The sequence below is a fragment of the Pseudophryne corroboree genome, chromosome 5 (assembly GCF_028390025.1).
Source record: "Pseudophryne corroboree isolate aPseCor3 chromosome 5, aPseCor3.hap2, whole genome shotgun sequence".
NCBI classification, from domain to species: domain Eukaryota; kingdom Metazoa; phylum Chordata; class Amphibia; order Anura; family Myobatrachidae; genus Pseudophryne; species Pseudophryne corroboree.
Genome location: NC_086448.1, coordinates 744,154,080 through 744,177,881, shown reverse-complemented (window position 1 = coordinate 744,177,881; position 23,802 = coordinate 744,154,080). Strand labels below are relative to the sequence as shown.

The window sequence follows — 23,802 nt, the reverse complement described above, 5'->3', positions numbered from 1 at the left end:
AATACAAAACTTTGGCGGGGCTCGTAGGTATATACAGTGGCCGGCTGTATATACCCATGGGTGCTGTGCGTTACCTCAGTGAAGAACAGTGAAGTCTTCTGCCGCCTTCTGCCGCCTCTGATGTCTTCTAACTTCTCATACTCACGTGGCTTTTTCTGTCAGAAACTCAGGAGAGCCTCTGAAAAGCACCCAGTCTCCTCTGGGCACAGTAATCAACTGAGGTCTGGAGGAGGGGCATAGAGGGAGGAGCCAGTGCACACCCAAATCCTAAAGTCTTTCTTAAAGTGCCCATGTCTCCTGCGGAGCCCGTCTATCCCCATGGTCCTTACGGAGTCCCCAGCATCCTCTAGGACGTAAGAGAAAGTGGCAATAAATAGCACACTTTTGTAACCAAGCAAGCCAAATATACAGTACAGTTTTACTTTTAGAGTAGCAGATAGCACAGAAGTTAGTAGTGGGAGACAGAAGGCAGCAGTAGTATGACTTTCCTATCGGTAGACAGCATGCAAAAGCAACTTAAGCAATGAACATAAGAGGCATTACAGTTTCTTCCACTAATATGTTGGTTATACTGGGGTATTCAGAGAAACGCCTCTCTAAACTGAACAAGTCTCTCTCTCTCTCTCTCTCTCTACATGGGTGACGGGGTTGCCTAGGTAATGCAGTCCTCCCTGTGTGTAACGGGCAGATGACTGGAAAGTCTTTTCCTCACGCAATAACACCCTGCAGTCTCTGTAACTTGTATACCCCCAGTTGTCCCATGTTATCACTTTGGGGGTAATTCCAAGTTGATTGAAGCAGGAAATTTTTTAGCAGTTGGGCAAAACCATGTGCACTGCAGGGGGGGCAGATATAACATTTGCAGAGAGAGTAAGATTTGGGTGGGTTATTGTGTTTCTGCAGGGTAAATACTGGCTGCTTTATTTTTACACTGCAATTTAGATTGCAGATTGAACTCACCCCACCCAAATCTAACTCTCTCTGCAAATGTTATATCTGCCCCCGCTGCAGTGCACATGGTTTTGCCCAACTGCTAAAAAATTTCCTGCTGCGATCAACTTGGAATTACCCCTTTTATACGGGCACACACAAAGGCTTGCAAGACTGTGGGCCACAGCGAGCATATAACAGACTGCAGAGCTTTCTGAGAGGAAGTTTGGCTATGTATTTCCTATTGGCCCTTCACTATGTCCAGGCACGGATACAGAGGGGGGCGGTGGGGGCGATCGCCCCCCCTAGCACACTTCTGCCTACAGACAATCTGTCTGTGAAGTCCTGCTCCTTAACCCCTTCCTATCTCAGCTGGCCGTCAGCTATAGTCAGTCAGCTATAGTCAGTGGTGTGAGTCGCAGCAGCTCACAGCGGGTGCCCCTTCCTCCTCACTCACCCTTTTGGCCTGCACGGCAGTTAATCAATCAACATAGTTTGTTGATTGAGACTGCTTTCATCTCCCCAGCGTCTCCTTGCTGATAACAGATCCAGGAAGTGTGGCTGTGTGTTGGGGGCGTGGCTTCACTTATAAGACAGGCTAGTGGGCTAATACAAACAGTATACTATAGTGTGTTTACTTTTTTCCACACTGAGAGCATGCTGCATTCCTGCACCCAGAGACCAGCCAGAGGGACTTTCCTGCCAATCTGTGCCATTGACCAGCCTGTGGAAAAGGGACCATCTTACCAGCCTGTTGCAGAGGAACCAGCCAGTAAGAGATCTTCTTGCCATATTCCCTAGGCAGGGTATTACAGGTTGAGTCTCACATATGTGCGATACAGTAGAACAGAGGATGTCTGTAGTAGATGCACTTATAGGTTTTAAAATATTCCTTGTATTTCATAATATTAAACATTACATATCATGTCCTGTCAGTGAAATACTAAAATAATAGAGAGATGCGTGTAAAAGTACAGAAAATGTGTATAAAAATGCTATACAAGAAATATGGTGTATGCTAATCTGTCCTCTATTTGGTTACTTTCTCATAACACCATACTCCTTCTACAAGGTATCAACTCGGAATTGTCCTCACCGTGTAATTCCCCTACAAGGTGCCCTCACTATAGCCTCACAAATGAGTATTAAGTTTAACGTCTTCAAGTTCCTGTATAGCATTGGTCCTATAATGTGCATCAGTTTATATATCAGTGGGAGAGATCCCTTGATTATAAATGGCACCCTAATAGCTGGTAGGGATATATTGCAAGATAAGCAGGTAAAGGATTTGTTAGTGGGTGTTTGGTATAATAATCACTTCTACAACACATCAAATCAAAGTCCCCCAATATAACATCTATCCAAATCCCTAGAAATATTTCAATTGCTTGATATGGTGCGTCCTCGGGAGCCTCACTCTCTTATAACTGATGTCATTACAGACAAGGGGCCTAATTCACACCTGATCACTGCTGTGCATTTTCTCACAGCAGCCGTTCAGGTTTGAACTGCACATATACGCTGGTGCATGCCAGACAGCCGACGGCCATCTCAGCCCTGCCAGGCAGAGGCGGACGCTGGGCAGGAGGGTGCGGGCCGGTGGCGTTTTGCTGCCTTTTTAGGGGTGCGGTCCAGGCAACGCAGGTGTGCCCGGACCGTGCGGGGGGCAGGCTGCTGCGTGACGTCACACGCAGCCGCTGTGACCCGGTCAGTGACTAGTAGCTCCCTGCCTGTGCGCAGGAGCTGCGCTGGTAGGGAGCTACTCATCAAGTACAAAAGCATTGCCGCTGTGCGATGGTTTTGAACTTGTACGGTGGGGAGTCAGACATGCGGGGCGGACTAGCCTTGTGCTGGGTCCCCCCCCCCCCCCCCGCATGTCTGAGTAACTGATCGTAGCTGCACGGCTACGATCAAGTTTGAATTATGCCCAATGTCTTGTCACTACTGTTGCCACAAATGCCGTATTTTGATGGCCCTCTATTATGCCATCCATATGTTCATCATAATTTATGACACGTCCTGTACAGTTGTGATACCTACAGTATACAAAGTTGTAATTCCCTAATATTGGGGTATAACAAAAAAATATTAAATTAAAGCAGAATGTCTGGATTAATTATGATTGACTTATTCTATATCAGCACCTCATATTAACATGAGAAACATTAACAATCTGATAATAGATTTATAAAATAGACAATCCTAGCAGTGCGCACAAGCAGAAAAAAAGCAGCTCGGTGAGCTCAATATTTTACTTAAAGGTATCCTCACATCTTCACCAAATATGTGCCAAAAAAGGTTGAATAGAAGTTATCCAGCGCTACTGCATACAGTATGTAGGTCATTCATAAATATACCACTTCAGATACAGCAGATGTCATATCTCACAGTATACTTCTTATTAGGCTCATTCAGATATACCCAAAATGTAAGAGATAAGCAATTATAGTGAAACACTGTTTAATAATTGTAAGATTTAATATGAGAAAAACGAAAACATATAAACTCCACACAGATCACATGTATTTCCAAGTGGCCAAATTTTGACAATTCCAGCTAGACATGAACTGTTATTTAAGCAGTTCAGAATGCACTTGAAACAGTGCAAGTCCTGGGTTCTCCCACTGGTGCAGGCTCAGGTTTGGCTGAAATTTACAATTATTAAACAGTACTTCACTATATTTGCTTATCCCTTTCATTGGAGATAGCTGAATGAGCCTAATAAGAAGTATGACATCTGCTGTATCTGAAGTGGTATATTTATGAACAACCTACATATGCAGTAGCACTGGCTAAATTCTATACAACAATGTGATAATACCTATAATTCCTTAAATTAATTGTATCAATCAGATAACTATGGTATACTTGCAACATTTTTCTGGAAAAAAAAGGGTGGTGGGGGGATTTCCCAAACCTATGTGGCACATAGATGCAAAAGGGATTTTAATCTACAGGTGAACTCCTGCGAGTATTACGTACTCTCACTTAATCCTGGTTAGTCTCAAACTCCATTATTGGACAATTACAAATGTGGAATTCATCTATTAGGGTTGGCAAGTGTTGAGTACTGTGTGGGATTATCAAATAATTGGTCTAACCCCCCAAGACTCTGTGCCTAAAATCCCCTTGGTACTATTCAGCAGTTCCCCTTATTATAATAATATAACAGGGTATTATAATGTGTCTTCCCTTCCTGGTTCAGTAACACATAAAATGCCAGTTGTTACCATTTGTATCCATAAAAGTTGCTAGTATCCCAAAGAAAGGAATTATAGGTATTATCACATTGTTACTGTTTCTCATTTTAATATAATGCGCTTATATAGATTCAGTCAATCATCAAGGTTTATGATAATACTGTATTTCATAACGACGTTGACATATAAACCTTGATGATTGACTGTCTCTATATCAGTACCTCATATTAAGATGAGAAATAGCTGCAAATAATTACTCCAGACATTTTGTTTATATTTAATTTTCTTTTGCTATACCCCAATATTAGGGGATTATAACTTTTTATACTGTAGGTATCACAATTGTACATGACGTGTCATACATTATGATGAACATAAGGAGGGATTTGGATAGATGTCATATTGGGCAACTTTGCTTTGATGTGTTGTAGAAGTGATTATTATACCTAACATCCACTAACAAATCCTTTACCTGCAATTATACCTATTTGTGTGATGGATGAATTTGGACGGGAGAGGGGAGGAGTCAAGATGGGAGGGGTCAAGATGAGAGGGGTGGAGTCAAGACGAGAGAGGGGAGGAGTCGGGACTGGAGAGGGGAGGGGTCAAGATTAAACCGTAAACCGCCCCCCCTAAAAGAAAAGTCTAGATCCGACCCTGACTATGTCACACTGGTGGGTGGCAGCTACATGTCCCAAATGCCTGCAATGTCCGCTCACTAGTCGCACCTGGCTCTGTTATGGCTCCCGTCCTCGTCAGGGCTTCAGACAGAGGGCTGGCCAAGATGGTCACCGACTACACTCCCACAACAGCTCTCTCGTTCTGTTACTGTGGGCAGCGCCTGTTATCTCAGTTTTGGCTCTCCTCAGAGTACCACTCCTCACAGCATCTCTCTCTGTCACCTCAGGAGGCAACCCCGCCTCCTACTCTTCCCGCTCTGCACCACCCAATCAGCAGCTTCAGTTCCTCCTGCACCTGGGTCCTAGTGCTCCACAAGTTGCTGTCCTTTGGTTGCTGGCGTTGCCTAGCAACCTAAGCAAGGGGAAGCTGTTAACCCTTTCAACGTGCAGTGAGCTAGTGAGAAGTGAGGGTTACTTTTAGGGAAAATGTAGGTGTCTCACCCAGGTTGTCTCCAGTATATGGGTGATGGTACCTATATAGACACATATAACCCCGTAAATCCGAGTTAATAGGATATCCATCTCAGAGCAGGGGTGTATCTTCCTATTGGCCAGGATGGCACTCGCCAGGGGCGCCGTCCAGAGGTACCACCCACGGGCAGTAGGTAGATTCACTTTTAGAGGCAGCAGCTATCCCCCCACCCCCGTGTAGTTCCTCACCAGCAGGGATGCCCAGTAATGATCACAGCATGCAGCATCGGCTGCTGGGAGGTGTAGTTTATGTAGAGTTTCTTGTCTGTATTGTGGTGCGGTGCTGGACCCCGACGCCAATTACAGTGCCTGATGTTGCATTCTTTGATCATTAATGGGCATCCCTGCTGTTGAGGAACTAAATGGGGGTGGGGGGATAGCTGCCACCTCTAAAAGTGAATCTACCTAAAAGTGCTGCCTTTAATAGTAAAATCAACATGGGGCATGTGTGTGTCTGGCACTGTGGGGGCATATGTGTGTCTGGCACTGTGGGGGCATACGTGTATCTGGCACTGTGGGGGCATACGTGTGTCTGGCACTGCGGGGTCATACGTGTGTCTGGCACTGGGGGCATACATGTATCTGGCACTTTGGGGGCATATGTGTATGTGGCACTATACTCGGAGGCATTATGTGTATCTGGCACTGCACTACTGGGGTCATTATGTGTAACTGGCACTATACTGGGGGACATTACGTGCATCTGACACTAGACTGGGGACATTATGTGTAAGGAGAACTACTGTGGGTATTGTGTGTAAGGCTGCTAATTGTGTGCGTGCGTGTGTAGGGGGTGTGATTATATATTTATAGTTTGATATCATAATATAAAATTGTGAGGGCACGCGCACTTTCCCAGGAGCATGCACGCCTTTCCATATTATATATATATATATATATATATATAAATATATATATATATATATATATATATATATATATATAAAAATGAAGTATATAAAAGCGCCTAATAGTGTTGGTGAAAAAGTATGTGCATTCAGGTGTAATAAGTTATAACAATAAGTAACAACTTAGCTTCGAATAATTTCAGGCTGATGACTTCGAAGCTAAGTTGTTACTTATTGTTATAACTTATTACACCTGAATGCACATACTTTTTCACCAACACTATTAGGCGCTTTTATATACTTCATTTTTTATCTTTATCCACACACTGTTCTATAGCTGCCACTCATTCCATTGATGAGGTGTGTTGTATAAAAGGTTTCTAAAAAGAAAATCCTTCCTACCTTCGTGATCTATTAGTTTTACCCAGGTGCTTTCCTTCATTATTCCTATATATATATATATATATATATATATATATATATATATATATATATATATATATATATATATATATATATATATATATATATATAGCATACTTGCCTACCTGACCCTCTCCATGAGGGAGAAAATGCTCTGTTCCTGGACTTGCCTGGTAATGTATGATTGCCATCACCTGTGGTGAGCTAGGTAATTGATAAGAAAGGTGTTTCACCACAGGTGATGGCAATCATACATTACCAGGCAAGTCCGGGAACAGAGCATTTTCTCCCTCATGGAGAGGGTCAGGTAGGCAAGTATAATATATAGGCACTACTCAGGGCCGTTTCTAGACAATTTGGCTCCCAGTGCGAGATTTCAAAATGCGCCCCCCCCCCCCCCCCCTATTGCTCTAAAAAAAAAAAAAAAAAAAAAATGTGCCCCCCCATATAGCCATAAAAAGAAAAAGCATGCGCGCGCCGTAGGCGCGCGCGCTCCCGACAAGGGTGTGTGGCCTGATTAAAATGGGTGTGGTCTCATTAAAGTGGGCATGGCCTCATCTGATATCATCACACCCACCACAGTACGGAAAAAATAAAAATGTCCCCTTTTTACACATTACAGCAGGCAAGTGTCCCCATATTACACAGCGCGGCAGGCAGGTGTCCCCATTTTACACAGCGCGGCAGGCAGGTGTCCCCATTTTACACAGCACGGAAGGCTGGTATCCCCATTTTACACAGTACGCAGGCAGGTGCCCCCATTTTACACAGTACGCAGGCAGGTATCCCCATTTTACAAAGTGCAGCAGGCAGGTATCCCCATTTTACACAGCACGGCAGGCAGATATCCCCATTTTACACAGCACGGCAGGCAGATATCCCCATTTTACACAGCACGGCAGGCAGATATCCCCATTTTACACAGCACGGCAGGCAGATATCCCCATTTTACACAGCACGGCAGGCAGATATCCCCATTTTACACAGTACGCAGGCAGGTGCCCCCATATTACACAGTACGCAGGCAGATGCCCCCATATTACACAGTACGCAGGCAGATGCCCCCATATTACACAGTACGCAGGCAGATGCCCCCATATTACACAGTACGCAGGTAGGTGCCCCCATATTACACAGTACGCAGGCAGATGCCCCCATATTACACAGTACGCAGGCAGATGCCCCCATATTACACAGTACGCAGGCAGATGCCCCCATATTACACAGTACGCAGGCAGGTTCCCCCATATTACACAGTACGCAGGCAGGTTCCCCCATATTACACAGTACGCAGGCAGATGCCCCCATATTACACAGTACGCAGGTAGGTGCCCCCATATTACACAGTACGCAGGCAGGTGCCCCCATATTACACAGTACGCAGGCAGATGCCCCCATATTACACAGTACGCAGGCAGATGTCCCCATATTACACAGTACGCAGGCAGGTGCCCCCATATTACACAGTACGCAGGCAGATGCCCCCATATTACACAGTACGCAGGCAGATGCCCCCATATTACACAGTACGCAGGTAGGTGCCCCCATATTACACAGTACGCAGGCAGGTGCCCCCATATTACACAGTACGCAGGCAGGTGCCCCCATATTACACAGTACGCAGGCAGGTGCCCCCATATTACACAGTACGCAGGCAGATGCCCAGATATTACACAGTACGCAGGTAGGTGCCCCCATATTACACAGTACGCAGGCAGATGCCCCCATATTACACAGTACGCAGGTAGGTGCCCCCATATTACACAGTACGCAGGCAGATGCCCCCATATTACACAGTACGCAGGCAGGTGCCCCCATATTACACAGTACGCAGGCAGGTGCCCCCATATTACACAGTACGCAGGCAGGTGCCCCCATATTACACAGTACGCAGGCAGATGCCCCCATATTACACAGTACGCAGGCAGGTGCCCCCATATTACACAGTACGCAGGCAGGTGCCCCCATATTACACAGTACGCAGGCAGGTGCCCCCATATTACACAGTACGCAGGCAGGTGCCCCCATATTACACAGTGTGGCAGGCAGGTATCCCCATAGGCAGGTGCCCCCATATTACACAGTGTGGCAGGCAGGTATCCCCATAGGCAGGTGCCCCCATATTACACAGTGTGGCAGGCAGGTATCCCCATAGGCAGGTGCCCCCATATTACACAGTGTGGCAGGCAGGTATCCCCATAGGCAGGTGCCCCCATTTTACACAGTGCGGCAGGCAGGTTTCAAGCTGAGGAGAAGGAAGGGGGAGAGGGGGGGAGAGAGAGAGAATACTTACGTCTTCCCGCTCTTCGGTCCCGCCGCCTCACGTCCCGCGCCGGCCGCCTCCTCCTTCTTGCTTCTCCTTCTCGCCTCTCCCGAGCACTCCTGCTCGGGGGGCGGGGCTTTGCGGAATGACGCGTTTGCGTCGTGACGTCACGACACAACGCGTCATTCCGCGAAACTCCGCCCCCCGAGCAGGAGCGCTCGGGAGAGGCAAGAAGGAGTAACTAAGTGCCGCGGCGGGTGCCCCGTGCAGTTGCACGGCTCGCCCGCCCCTAGAAACGGCACTGGCACTACTGTATGGCATAATGTGTATAAGGGGTACTACTGTGTAGCATAACATGAATAATGTACATTATTGCGCTGTGTAATGTGGGTAAGGCACACTACAGTGGTGTCATTTGAATTGGGGTACTATTGAGTGGCCATGCCCCTTTTTTTGGCACACGTGCCTTCACTATTTCAAATATGGGGGGGGGGGGGGGGGGGCACCAGTACTTTAATTTGCCAGGGGCGCTCGGACCCCTAAATACACCCCTGTCTCAGAGTGTCACATGTGCACAGTAACAGCTGATCTTCACCAACACAACGTCACAGTGGGTACTTTTTTCAGCATAAATGAACATGTAAATGCATAAATATTTAATACATTTATATTCTATGGTAGTTGCATGTAATCCATTTTAAAAAAAGCTTACTGTGTTACAAAAGCTCCTTGATCCTTTTTACATTGAGCGTCAGGGAACAAAATTAAACAAAATGCCATGTCCTATAGTCTTAGTTCAGTAACTTTAATTAAGATAATGAGGTTACCGTAGTACATAAACATGATAAAGGTGGTGGTGGGAAAATAAAATTAGACCTTCATTGAAAACTAATTTATTCAGTCTTAATGACATTCTGAGTATCACATTTATGCTGAGAATACAATATGTATAATGTGTTATAAATCTGCAGACTACACAATAAGCATGACACAGATCAGCTATCTATCAATTTCCTCATCTACTGACCTTTGCTCCCTGTTTTCTAAATGCAGCATCCTAGATAATATTAATATTCTGATATAGTATTAAGAAAATACTAACATTTATGTAACCATAATTTGTTTATGCTCCTTTTTTATTGGTACTACAAGTTATATAATGTATAATATAAAATACAGTTGAGCCAAGCCTAAGTAACTCGTATTAGGACATATCACAATGTATAGAAATTCATTGAGTAAAATATATGGGTGGTATTCAGTATGCCGGCATACCGACAACTATTCTCCCTCTTGGGGGTCCGCGACCCCCCTGGAGGGAGAATAAATAGCGTGGCGAGCATAGCACGCCACCGTGCCCGCAGCGTGGCGAGCGCAGCAAGCCCACAAGGGGCTGATTTGCGCTCGCCCAGCTGCCGGTATGCTGGCGGTCGGGATCCCGGCCGCCGGCATACCATACTACACCCAAATATATAATGTCTAAAGTGGCAGATGTCTGCTGGTATGGTAGCACTGTTCTGTGCTATATTTATACTGTAGATGGGTATAAGCTATTTTAAGAAATGTAATGTAATAAAAGTAATACTCATTTTCCACCAAAATCTCAGGTCTGAACACAGTTCCAAATGGGTCTACTACGTTACCCCGGCGGTCAGGATCCCGGCGCCCAGCATACCGGTGCCGGGATCCCAAATGCCGAAATGCTGGGCTCACTGCACTTGCCGCACTGCAGGCCTGGTGGCGCGCTACTCGCAACATGCTATTTATTCTCCCTCCAGGGGTGTCGTGGACACCCCAAGAGGGAAAATAGTTGTTGGTATCCCGGTGTTCGGGGTCCCGGCACCGGTATACTGAGCGCCGGGATCCCGACAGCCGTGATATTGAATGCTTCCCCTTCCAAACCATGTCACACCCGGGATAGACCGCTTTATACTGCAGTGCCAATCCAGGTTATTCCCGGATCTGCGCTGTTCACACTGCACCAGGGTACAGTGCCAGTGCTTAGAGATTACATCTTCTTGCACCGGGAAAGCAGTTCTTTCCATGCTGTGAACGGGACCCAGTTCGGACTACCCAGGTCGTTGCAGAGTAAAACCCTGCTAGCTACCAGGGTTGGATACCCGACTCATCGGACCCCAGTGGATTCTTTTCCACTTTTCCACTGAGAAAAATCCTGGGTTGGTGCGTGTTCACGTGCAATAACCCGGGAGGTAATTGAGGTCACTCTTGTTGATGACCTTAATTAACCTTGCGGTCTACCGCAGACCACAAAGTTCCCACCATTTACTATAATGGAGGACCGCTATCCTCCATTATAGCCTATGCACTCCTCCTGATTGACAGGCCAGGCGTGCACAGTCAATAAGGAGAGCGCTATGACGTGGCGCTCCCTTATTGGCTGCCGGGTCCTCTAGTGACAGGAGTCATGAGGGGTCCCGGCATTCAGGCAAAGGGGATTCATGTGTAAACATGGATTCCCTTTAGTGTGTTGGACCGGGTTTTCTTTTTCTTTTTTTAACCCCTGGGATGCCTACATGGACAGAAGAGAACCGATCTTCACTGGATATTAGGTGAGTATTTTTATTTTTTTATTTTTACAGGTACCCTAATGGATTCTACATGGACAAGTGATTCTGAATGGCGGCGTGGGATGTAGGTAAGTATGTGTGAGTGTGTAAGCGTGCGTCTTGTTTTTTTGGGGTATTTATTTTGTTGTGGAACTACAGGTACCAGTGGACCCTTTAATTCCCTGAATGCTGGTACTTATGGTTCTCCAAGTACCAGCACGCGGGGGAGGCTTACTGGGACTTGTAGTTCCACAGCAAAAGACAATATTCTTTTTTTTACACAATTGACGGCTTTCAGCCTGCCTTCCACAACCCACGGATAGCAGGGACAGCCTCGGGCTTCATCCGTGGCTCTTGGGTGCCTGGAGGGGGGACCCCTTTATTTAAGGGGTCCCCACTTCCTCAGTGAACCCCGGCCAGTGGTGACTAGTTGGGGTGTGTGATGCTGCGGCTGCAGGGACCAATATAAATGTGTCCCCCAGCTGCGGCATCACCTCCCTGGCTAGTGGAGCTCAGTACTGGTTTCAAAAATACGGGGGACCCCTACTTCTTTTGTCCCCCATATTTTTGGAGCCAGGACCGGTCCAAGAGCCCGGTGCTGGTTGCTTAAATACGGGAAACCATACTCATCCCCCCCCCCCCCCACCCCCTGTATTTTTGCAACCGGGACCGGCTGCTTATGCTTTTGGTGGTAACCAGCACTTCTTTTTTATTTATTTTTTATTATTAACACTTTCTTAACTTTTTACAGACAGAAGCATGCATGGATCACACTGATCTGTGCATGCTTCTACAGAAATCGCCAGTCTAAACCTGGTCTATTATTCTGGCGATTTTTGGTAAGGTTTTGTGTGCAAGTAAGTGTTAAAATTGCATCCTATTACATTTGCGATTTTCATTGTTTTCAATGGGAAAACATCTGGATGCGATTCTGTACTTGCGATTTTTGGTATATGTTAAAAACTTGCGCTTTATATCAAAATCGCAAGCTATTACATTTGCAATTTTCGGAAAACGTGTGAATTTACGGTACAAATCACACGTTTTTCGAAATCGCACCCTATTACATTTAGCTCTGGAAGACTGGCATCCAATGAGTCCTTCTACTTCCTATAGGATGATATCGGGATTCCAGCAAAGGATCCATCTGGCTCTCAAGGACAGTGTACATTCATGACATGAGGTTACACATGCGCACTATCAATTCCTGGCAGGGTCAAGTTGCATAACTACTAACAGTGATAAGAATAGTAGTACACGTTGAGTATCCCATATCCAAATATTCCGAAATACGGAATTTTGTATTAGGGCTCTATCGGAGACATTCAATATTGCTCCGCTGTTGGTACAGCTTCTTAGAAAAACAGGTGTCCCGACGCTGAGCAAAAATTAATTGCTCTGGTAGATTTGGGCCTGATGCCGCATATTGTTAATTAGGCTCCACAATGAGAGTACCTAGATAAAGACACATTTCAATAAAACCTTGTGTGATATGTGGTAAATATGGCTTACGTGCACCTACTGTATCATTAAACCTATAGAAAGGAATTGGAACACAGGATCATTGTTTTTAACTTTGATGGTCTAAAAAGATGTATGTGTGGATACAGTGTCCAAGCTTCCTTCACCATGCGTAGACAGACTATGAATGCCTAATAACCAACAGCCAGAATACCTGAGATTCTCCACATTGGTTTGAGGCTGACCTCCTATAATATTCCTGAGTGATGTTACACAAGTTAGATAACACTGACTTCCCTGGGTTTTCTCTTTATGCTTTCCAGGCGGGTCAGAGAGCGGCTGTTGGAAGGTTTGTGTATTTCATTGTTGCTCTTAGATCTGCATTCTCTCTGTAAACTTTTCAGTAGCTCCATCAGCTCCTGCTTCTCCAGGCCTGCCTGATCCAGGTCTTGGCGATGCTGTCTTTCTGAAGCCATCAGAGATCGCACATCAGTCATCAGCCGTGACATCTGACTCTGCCAGGACAAACCACAGTGAGTCAGAGGCAGTGTACAAAAGCAGAAATGCTGTGATACTTTAATAGGAATTCAGCCAATGTTGGGAAATCGATCTGATCCGCACGGTTTATTGTATTCATTGAAAACTAGAAAATCAGATCAGTAGCTGGAAGGATTGCTGATCCTTATAGTGCCATATTAGAGGATCTTCCTGTGTGCCTCCAGGACCCAAAGTTGGGCTATTTTTATATAGCATAGGACCACCAAAGCAGAGACGCCCTGACGTGGCTGGTGGCTTATCATGTATTTGCAAATGTGTGAGACCTCTGCATGTTATTAATTATTATTATTATTATTATTATTATTATTATTATTTTTATGTAAGTGTCTTTTGCTGGCCCAGAGCACAGTACTGGGGGAATTTGTGTCTTCCCTTTTAATTGAAATCAACAAATGTATTTTTAAACTGCCCTTTAGTTGAGCATTAATTCCAATGCCAGCATATTCCAGCTATTCAGACGAGAACCAGTGTAAAACGTTGGTCTGAACAAGCCATCAGTGAGCAACCCTTATAGACATGGGAATTTCTGGCAAGATGTGTCTCTGTAATGGCCAAAACATGGGTTCTGAAGGTAGCCTTTATTCTATATAAGAGGCCAATCTGAATCTTACCTTCAACTCTTCCATTTCACCCTGTACAATACTCTCCTTCTGCACCATGTGTCTTCTCTGAGAGTCAAGTCTAGATTCCATCTCCTGCTTGGTTTCTTCAACTCTGCAGATCATTTCAGATCTAAAAACAAATCAATTTACTAAAGCTTCTAAAACAGAGAATTGGTGATGCTGCCCCTAGCAACCAATCAGATGTTGTCTATCATTTTCTAACAGGCAATAGAGAAATGATAGACAACATTTGATTGGTTGCCATGAGCAACATCACTAATTCTCTGTTTTAGAATCTTTAGAAAATTTTCAACAAAGGATACAAAGGCACGGTGACAGCTGCAGAACTACATGGATAGCCTGGAAATGGAATGGTTATGCATGTAGTTGGTACAGGGCCGCCATCAGGGGGGTGCTGGGGGCACAGCTGTCCTGGGCCCAGCCTCTCTGACAGAGAGAGGAGGGCCCGGGATGCGCATGCAGCCACCTGCCCGCCCGCCGTCGTCCCCACCGTTCCGCGGTCGTCCCAGCTGTTCTGCCGCTGTCCTCCGACCCTCCAGCAGCTGTATTGAAAACTTCCCTCCCAAAATGACCGTCGCCACAGAGGAGATAGTTATTCAAGATACTAGAGGAGCCCTCTAGTATCTTGAATAACTGTCTTCTCTGAGGCGGCGGCCTATTTGGGAGGGACGTTTTCAATACAGCTGCAGGAGGACGGAGGAGAGCAGCCGAGCAGCGGGGATGGAGGCTGGCAGGCAGTGGCAACAGCATCCCGGGCCCTCCCGACAGCGGCACATGTATGTATGTATGTATGTATATATGCATGGGGGGGGGCCTGCCTATTTTGTCAGTCCCGGGCCCCGCAATTTCTAATGGCAGCCCTGAGTTGGTATATGTGATTTGCACAAATGTGAGCTCTTTCATTTTCACATCAAGAAATGATTTCTTGCTGTCATTGATATGTAAGGCATAACTGTACCCAACAGCACCAGTCAGGGAGAAAAACAGGGCATACATAAAACAGGAAGACATGAAACCAAATGGTAAATGAGATAGATTACAACCTAGAGGAAAAGGGGCACATCTGAGATAAATAAGAGATAAAATATGCAAATTTCATTCAAAATAGAGGTTTGGTCAGTGTGAGGGTGCACTACTGTACTATATGTAAGAGGAGGTTAGGCTCTAATAAAGGTGTCAGCATTTAAACATTCAAAATCTTGCAGCGAGTCTGATAGTGTGTGGTAGGGAGTTCCATAAGTGGGTAGCAGCACAGGATTGTTGGCAGCATTGAGAGGTGGTGATTAAAGGTGAGTCGAGGCGCAGGTCAGAGGTTAGATGTCAAGTGGGAAAATATTATGAGATGAGATATGAAATATATCAAGGATGGTGGTGTTTGGGCTTTTGTAAAAAATCTGGAGGATAGAGTGAGCAAGTGTACACTGCAGCCACTGGCGTTTCTATAATGGGTGCAGTGTGTGCGGTGCACACGGGCCCCTGAGTCCAGAGGGGCCCCCCCACCGCACACGCTGCACCCATTTTCTGAATACTCACCCCTCCGGAGTCCCGCGGCGACATCCACGGCGGTGTTAAAACTCAGTGAAAATGGCCCAGCGGCCATTTTCACGGAGTTCTGCGCATGCGCAGTAGAGAAATCTCAGTGAAAATGGCCGCCGCGCCATTTTCCCGGAGATCTGCGCATGCACAGTGGAGTCTGAGCGCTCACGTGTTCAGACTCCCCCCTCTGCCGGCAGGGAGGAGGAGGCCCGAACGGAGGAGGCTGCACCCGGGCCTCCTCCTCTCTTAAAACGCCGCTGACTGCAGCCCAACTGTATACTTTGTTACTATTATTTTTATTATTATCCTTTATATGGCGACACCAAAGGCTAAATGTAATAGGGTACCATTTCGGAAAACGTGCGAATTTTAACGCAAATTTGCTTGTTTTCCGAAAATCGCAAATGTAATAGCTTGCGATTTTCTTAAAAATCGCAAGATTTTAACATATACCAAAAATTGCAAGAGAAAAATTGCATCCAGATGTTGTCCCACTGAAAACAATGAAAATCACAGATATGATAGGATGCAATTTTTTTTACTTGCACACAAAACCTTACCAAAAATCACCAGAATAATAGACTGGTGATATTTGTAGAAATATGCACAGATCAGTGAGATCCGTGCATGCTTCTGTAAAGAAAGTGTTAAAATTAATGGAAAAAAAAAACCGACGTGTAGGTCCCCTTGAAGAGCATAACCAGCCCCGGGTTCTTTGAGCCGGTCCTGGTTGCAAAATGACTGAGGTTCCCCTATATTTTAACAACCAGCACCGGACTCTTGGACTGGTGCTGGTTCCAAAAAAATGGGGGACAAAACAAGTTGGGGTCCTCCATATTTTGGAAACCAGCACCGGTTTCCCCTAGCCAGGCAGGTGATGCTGCAACCAGGGGACATTTTTATATAGGTCCCTGCAGCTGCAGCATCACTCTCCCCAACTAGTCATCCCTGTTCGGGGTTCCCTGGGGAAGTGGGGACCCCTAAAATAAATACACACCTTGAAAGTAAAAGTTTATTTACACACACTTACACATACTTACCTAGTGTCCCATGCAGCACTTCGGTCCCCTTGTCCAAGTAGAATCCATTAGGGTACTTGTAAAAAAAAATCCCCAATATACTCACCTATAATCCTGTGTAGATCAGTCCTCTTCTGTCCAAGTAGGCATCCACAGGGTTAAAAATAACTAAACGCAAAAAAAACTGATCCTCACCACTAAAGGGGATTCATATTTACACATGGATCCCCTTTCTCCTAGGTCCCCACTCCCTCAGGGAACCCCGGCGAGAGGTGACTAGTTGGGGTGAGTGATGCTGTGGCTGCAGGGACCTATATAAAAGTGTCCCCCAGCTGCGTCATCACCTCCCTGGCTAGTGGAGTTGATGCCGCAGCAGTGCAACATGGTTTTGCCCAGTTGTTTTTTTTTTTGCTTTGCTTACAAACCAGAATGTACAGATGGAGTCGCAGTCATCTAGTGCAGCTCCATCGCATACATGCACTCGCAGCATGACTAGGCAATCTGTCCCCCAAACCCTGCCGGGAGTGCACAGAGACGCTCCCATTCTAGTGAATGGGGCGCGTGCATGTCACGGACGTGCGAGCGCCCCTGACGTGGCGATAGGCACGCCCAGGCACAGACGGAGCCACGATTAGCGTGGCTCCATCTGTATAAGGGAAGCTCATACATTTAAGGTGCATACACAATGTGAGATATTGACTAAGTGCCGATTTTGACTTTGTTATTTACCTTGAACTCCCCGGAGCCCAGAACCACCGATACTGACGAACTTTACTTGCGATTTTAATTATTTACAATTTTGACTATACTAGAAGCTAGATTGTACACAATATAGTCAAAAGTGCCTTGCCTGCACAGTCTATTTTTTCTTGCGATACCAGCCCCACAGGAGCTTGCATTGGTATTGCAAGCCTTATACACACTGGGGGTCATTCCGAGTTGTTCGCTCTGTAAATTTCTTCACATCGCAGCGATTTTCCGCTTAGTGCGCATGCGCAATGTCCGCACTGCGACTGCGCCAAGTAAATTTGCTATGCAGTTAGGAATTTTACTCACGGTTTTTTCTTCGTTCTGGTGATCGTAATGTGATTGACAGGAAGTGGGTGTTTCTGGGCGGAAACTGGCCGTTTTATGGGTGTGTGTGAAAAAACGCTATCGTTTCTGGGAAAAACGCGGGAGTGGCTGGAGAAACGGGGGAGTGTCTGGGCGAACGCTGGGTGTGTTTGTGACGTCAAACCAGGAACGACAAGCACTGAACTGATCGCAGATGCCGAGTAAGTCTCGAGTTACTCAGAAACTGCACAGAGATGTCTTATCGCAACATTGCGAATCTTTCGTTCGCAATTTTAAGAAGCTAAGATTCACTCCCAGTAGGCGGCGGCTTAGCGTGTGCAAAGCTGCTAAAAGCAGCTTGCGAGCGAACAACTCGGAATGACCCCCACGGTGCAATAAGTGCTAACTTTTTTTTACAATTTTGACTATATAGTCAAAATCGTAAGCAAACATTGCACCGTGTGTATGCACCTTTAGTTGTTTTGAACAATATTCATAAAAAAGGCATCAATTGTTGTGTTGTATTTTTATTATTATTGTTATTTAGGTTTTTTTTTTTAGGGTGCAATAAATCACTGCCATTTCTTCCTTGTTCTAATACCTATTGTAAGAGATTGCGGAATCACTTTTGGCAACAGCTTACCGTAATTTTAGAATGAATATTTCAATCTATTAGATGGACAATGGAAATGTAAAGTAGGAAGAGGTTGCAGTAGCCAAGGTGGGAAAGAAATGGACGAATATACACACTGGGTAATTTTCTTATATTATTAGCAGTCAATTAACTACTAGTATGTATTCGGAGTCTGGGAGAAAGCCAGAGAACCTGAAGGAAACCAACAGAACATGGGGAGAACATACAAACTCCACAGTGAAGGGTCATGACCGAGAATTTAACTCATGACCTCTGTGCTGTGACGCAGTAATGCTAACCACTATGTCAACTGTGCATTATAATTAAAGGCAATGAGAAAATAGGAATTACTACTTGGACTTTGCAAGCTGGTCACTTAGGGGGTCATTCTGACCTGATCGCACGCTGCCATTTTTCATAGCGCAGCGATCAGGTCACTACTGCGCATGCAAATGCACCGCAATGCGCAGGTGCGTCGTACGGGTACAAAGCGGATCGTTGCTGTGCAATGGATTTAATGAAGAATCCATTCGCTCAGCCGATCGCAAGGAGATTGACAGGAAGAAGGTGTTTGTTGGTGTCAACTGACCATTTTCTGGGAGTGTTTGGAAAAACGCAGGCATGTCCAAGCGCTTGCAGGTCTGGTGTCTGACGTCAATTCCAGGACCGGACAGGCTAAAGCAGAGGTTCTCAAACACGGTCCTCGGGAGCCCACACAGTACATGTTTTGCAGGTAACCCAGCAGGTGCACAGGTGTATTAATTACTCACTGACACATTTTAAAAGGTCCACAGGTGGAGCTAATTATTTCACTTGCGATTCTGTGAGGAGACCTGCAAAACATGCACTGTGTGGGCCCCCGAGGACCGAGTTTGAGAACCTCTGGGCTAAAGTGATCGCATCGGCTGAGTAAGTTCTGAGCTACTCAGAAACTGCACAAACTATTTTTGTACCGCTCGGCTGCACATGCGAGCGCACCCTTGCACAGCAAATATACACTCCCCAGTGGGCGGCGACTATGCGTTCGCACGGCTGCAAAAAGTAGCTAGCGAGCGATCAACTCAGAATGACCCCCTTAGTCCAATGCCAAATGGCCAGATAGTGTATGTAACTGAGTCTTGCATGTGTGTGGCTGAATCAGTCATTTACAATCAGATCAAACGACCAGATCTGCCAACGTGTGTCAGTGCTATTACCTTAGAAGTTCAAGCTCTGTTCGTAGCTCAGCTATACAATTATGTTGTAAATCCTCAGCACTGAGAATGGCATAGCCACAGCCATTGGGACATTCCCGGCTCCGATGTTCACACACTGCCAAATGACCATCCAGATGTCTTCTCTCAAACTGGGCCGGGCAACCTAACAGAGTGAAGCATGCAGCACAAATCACATCCTGCTTTATTTTAATTAATTTATGCACTTACTGTACAGTCCCTTTATTCAAGTACACAGCAGCAGTGGCACCACAGTTAATACCCCCCCCCCCCACCCCCCCACCCCACCCCCCCCCCACCACCACCACAATGGCCTAATCTCACCCCGGACTTGCAGTTTTATGTTCGTAGCCCCATTGGGCTGTGAACAAAAATCTGTGAGTCTTGCGACACCGTAAGTAACGTAAAGGGGTAACTGATCCCTTAATGTACAATTAGCCCAAGAAGGAGATATGGTGGGTTGGTCAGTGACACATATCCCTGGGTGGGATGTTCTGTGTCTCCCTGCTGCCTCGAAGAAAGGCAGTAAGTACAAAAGTCCCTTTTCTCCTTCAGCAGTGAAGTGACGCAGATGATGAGAAGTAACAAAACCACCCATTAAATGGGAAGAGAACAATGTCTAAAGGCCCGTACACACTGGTCGATATAGTGCACTGCAGTCTGCGAGTACCAGTTCCCGTTCTATGCTGTGCACTCATCTAGTATAGTAAGCACAGTGTGGTGCATTCCACTGCTCAATACTCTATTACTACAGTGAGTGGAGCACTCTATCTAGCACAGTGATACCTAGTTTGGCATATTGCCTGCAAGCATCATTTCCTTACCAGTCTATTCACTGCAAACACTCTGGTACTCAATCATCTCCCACGAGTAGTAGCCTCATCAGGCCTCCTATTCCTACGCTCTTCTAATATCCAAGCCAAATGTTCGGTTCCTGCTCCAAGTTCACAAACTGTAAGCACAGACCCCCATGATGTACAGCCTCAGAATGACCAGCAGCATATCAGGGCTGCTTAACCATGCCAGAGTCCCTACTTGTCTGACCATCTGATGGAGGAATCTGCCACAGAACCACCAGTGTGTGTTGATGAAAAAACATCCTGCACTTTTAGCAACCAGGCACTGCAGGAGAGGGCTTGTGATTTTGTCCTTACACCAGTGTCGAAGTCAAAAATATTACATAGAGAGAACATACAGACTCCACACATTATGAGTCGCTAAGCTTGCAAATACGCACAGCGAGCACAGCAATATATAGTAACATACGCATTTACACGGACATGCCACAGAGATAGATTTGACACATATTTCATACAGCACATAATTATAACATATCAAGCGCCAGACATCATAATGTTTTAAAATTATATTATGGAGTAACGTCATGTATGTGTATTATTGGAATGAAGCAAGATGGACATGTCGTGTTTGATATTAAAGCAACCAGATTAATGTGTATATCAATTTGATGCCTGTTATTAAGTTGTAGCTCATTGCAACAAGTAGATATGATTAAATGTATGAAAGCTAAAGTCACTCCTATTAGAACAATGTAGCCTGGAACCAGTGGCTATCTCCTGTGATTACACCATCAAGGCTGGACCTTGTTTGCATATGAACTGACCAGTGACTCATCATGAATGAGAAAGTTCCCTCCCCTAGACTAGACATGAGATCTGTGCACGCCCCCAACTCTCAGTGTATTGCTGATCAGACACACAGAAGTTTCTGTTTTCCCCTGGGTCCTGAGCGAGATGGAGTGTTGGCAATATTTTGCTTCTGTGAGCATGGAGGGAGAGCTAAAGATGGAGGAGGAGCGTAGAAAGCATTGAGCAAAAATATGGTAATTGTATCGCTGGCCATGTATGTATTTGAATTAGTTTGTATTAACTGCTTACTGTGTAAATTGTAACCATGTAACTATATATATATATATATATATATATATATACATACTGTACATTGTGATATATTGAATACATATCCTTTTAATAACAAATATATACATCAATGAGTTTTGGAACTCAGATAATGTGTGGGTGTATTGTTTTCTCTTATGGGATGCAGTGTTTTGCGATGTATAGTGCACATTCATAGCACATGGTAATAAGATGCGCAGGCGTCCACAATATATATTAGAGCGGGCATTTTAAATATTTGTTAGAAAGCAATTTGGCATTTACACCAGTTACTATGTATAGAAGAAGACATAAATCTGCACAATGTCCCAAAAAAGTTTCCAATGGATGGCCCATTTGCCTGTGCCCAGGAGTTCATGACTCCAGCCACCCATGCAAAATGCAAGATAATTCTTTCATGGTCTGAAGACTGCGACTTTCCCCGCTGATGGTTCAGAAAAAGCACCACTGTCTATCTGACCCCCTACTGCCAGCCCCTGAGGAATTACCTCTAGGAGCTCAGTCACATGATTAGTATGGGGAGCTTCCAAAGAAGACTACAGCACATACTCTGTGTGTACTAATGTAGACCCTTATCCAAGGAGATTGGCTTTCATAGCCTCTACCTTCAACAGCGTAATGGGAAGGTTCTTCTCCCATCAGAGAGGTGAAATCCAATTACCACTCCTATGAGATAGTAACAGAGATAGAGGCTTATTTCATAAGCTCCTGCAATGACAGCAGGTAAATGGAGGGGCTGAAAGAAGTAAACAGAATAAATGATAATTAGCGTAAGGGCATTAATTCCTCCCCCCATGCAGGACTGTGAGAACAGACATGAGAGTAGATTACAGGGAGGAAGTCGGTTCTCTTTTATAGAATCCCACTTTATATTCTTGAAGCATAACCCACTGTCAGTGAGCCGCAGCCGGGAAAGGAGAAATGGGCATTACAAGTGGATACAGTTTGCTTTTCGCATTTCATATTAAAAAAAAAATTGACTTTAGCACAAAGTAATAATCTTTACAAATGTAGGAGGATTAAATATCTGATAAGGGAATGGAATGAATGGGTCGACAACACTTAAATCGACACTCATTAGGTCGACCACTATTGGTCGACATTGTAATTGGGTCGACATGGCAAATGTCGACACGTGACAAGGTCGACATGCGTTTTTCAATATTTTCTAATTTTTTTTTTTTACTTTTTTCATACTTTACGATCCACGTGGACTACGATTAAGAATAATAACCGAAGGGTCACGGTGCACTAATTGGGGTTCCTGGTCACTTTACGAAGAAAACAACACAAAATAATTTTTAAAACTAATGTCGATCTTTTTCCATGTCGACTTAATGACTGTGTCGACATATTCCAGGTGTTGGCATTGTCACTGTTGACCAATAGTGGTTGACCTTATGACTGTCGACCTAGTTACTGTCGACTCAATGAACCACACCCGAATGAATGTTAGTTTGTAGAAACTAACCCGTGTTCATGCAGGACATGCGTCCATATTCACACTCCCTCTCATGTTTGTCTATGGAATCCAGAGAGCAGACCATTGCACAGCCGCTCCTGCAGTTATTACACCGAATCTGAAGCCGACTCAGATCATTCCGCATGTACCTAGTTTAAAAACAAAAAGGAAGAAAAAAAGTATACAGTATTTTACATTGAAACTTGGAGTAGGAAAGGCTATGAACACAGAGGTAACTGCGCAAATCCCTATTGCATGATGTATATACATACATGGTCATTAGTTACTAACCACTTAACACTTTCTCTACCTATAGCTTCTTAATGCTGCTAATTTACCTATACATTGCAGTGTGACTGCATTACTTTGTGCCTGTATTTTCATTACAGATAGTGGAATAGGGATACGGATGTTAGGTCGACACCACTTGGGTTGACAATCATTAGGTTGACCACTATAGGTTGACATGCATTAGGTCGACATGTACTAGGTCGACAGGTCAAAATGTCAACATGAGTCTTTCACATTTGTAAAAAAAATTTGGACTTTTTCATACTTTACGATCCACGCGGACTACAATTGGGACCGGTAACCTGTGCCGAATGCAACGGTAGCGAAGCGAGGCACCTTGCCAGAAGCATGGTGAGCGAAGCGAGCCTTGCGAGGGGACACAGTGCACGAATTGGGGTTCCCCGTCACTATACGGCGAAAACGACACCAAAAAAGATTTAAAAACTCTTGTCGACCTTTTGACCTGTCGACCTTGTTCATGTCAACCTAATGACAATGTCGACCTAGTGACCCTATCGACCTAATGCATGTTGACCTATAGTGGTCGACCTTATGACTGTCGACCTAGGTTGTGTCGACCCAGCGACCCATACCCGTGGAATATATGCTCATATGTGCACCAGCCTTATGTATGATGGCCTTGAAAGTGT

At 45.2% G+C, this 23,802-nt stretch overlaps 2 protein-coding genes across 2 annotated transcripts in view; one reads left to right on the top strand and one right to left on the bottom strand.

Annotated features, from left to right (window-relative positions):
* Positions 1-1,598: 1,598 nt before the first annotated feature.
* Positions 1,599-23,802, top strand: part of RAD54B (RAD54 homolog B) — a 177,161-nt gene continuing 154,957 nt past the window's right edge. Inside the window, exon 1 of the mRNA XM_063924112.1 lies at positions 1,599-1,702. The gene's annotated coding sequence lies outside the window, so the exon portion shown is untranslated. The remainder of the gene's footprint in view (positions 1,703-23,802) is intronic.
* The window catches only part of LOC134929410 (RING finger protein 151-like), a 31,048-nt gene continuing 19,295 nt past the window's right edge, over positions 12,050-23,802 (bottom strand). Inside the window, exons 3-6 of the mRNA XM_063925052.1 lie at positions 22,871-23,010; positions 19,463-19,625; positions 14,013-14,133; positions 12,050-13,358 (exon numbers count right to left, since the gene is read on the bottom strand). Coding sequence (XP_063781122.1) covers positions 13,122-13,358; positions 14,013-14,133; positions 19,463-19,625; positions 22,871-23,010 — 661 coding nt within the window. The 3' untranslated portion in view covers positions 12,050-13,121. The remainder of the gene's footprint in view (positions 13,359-14,012; positions 14,134-19,462; positions 19,626-22,870; positions 23,011-23,802) is intronic.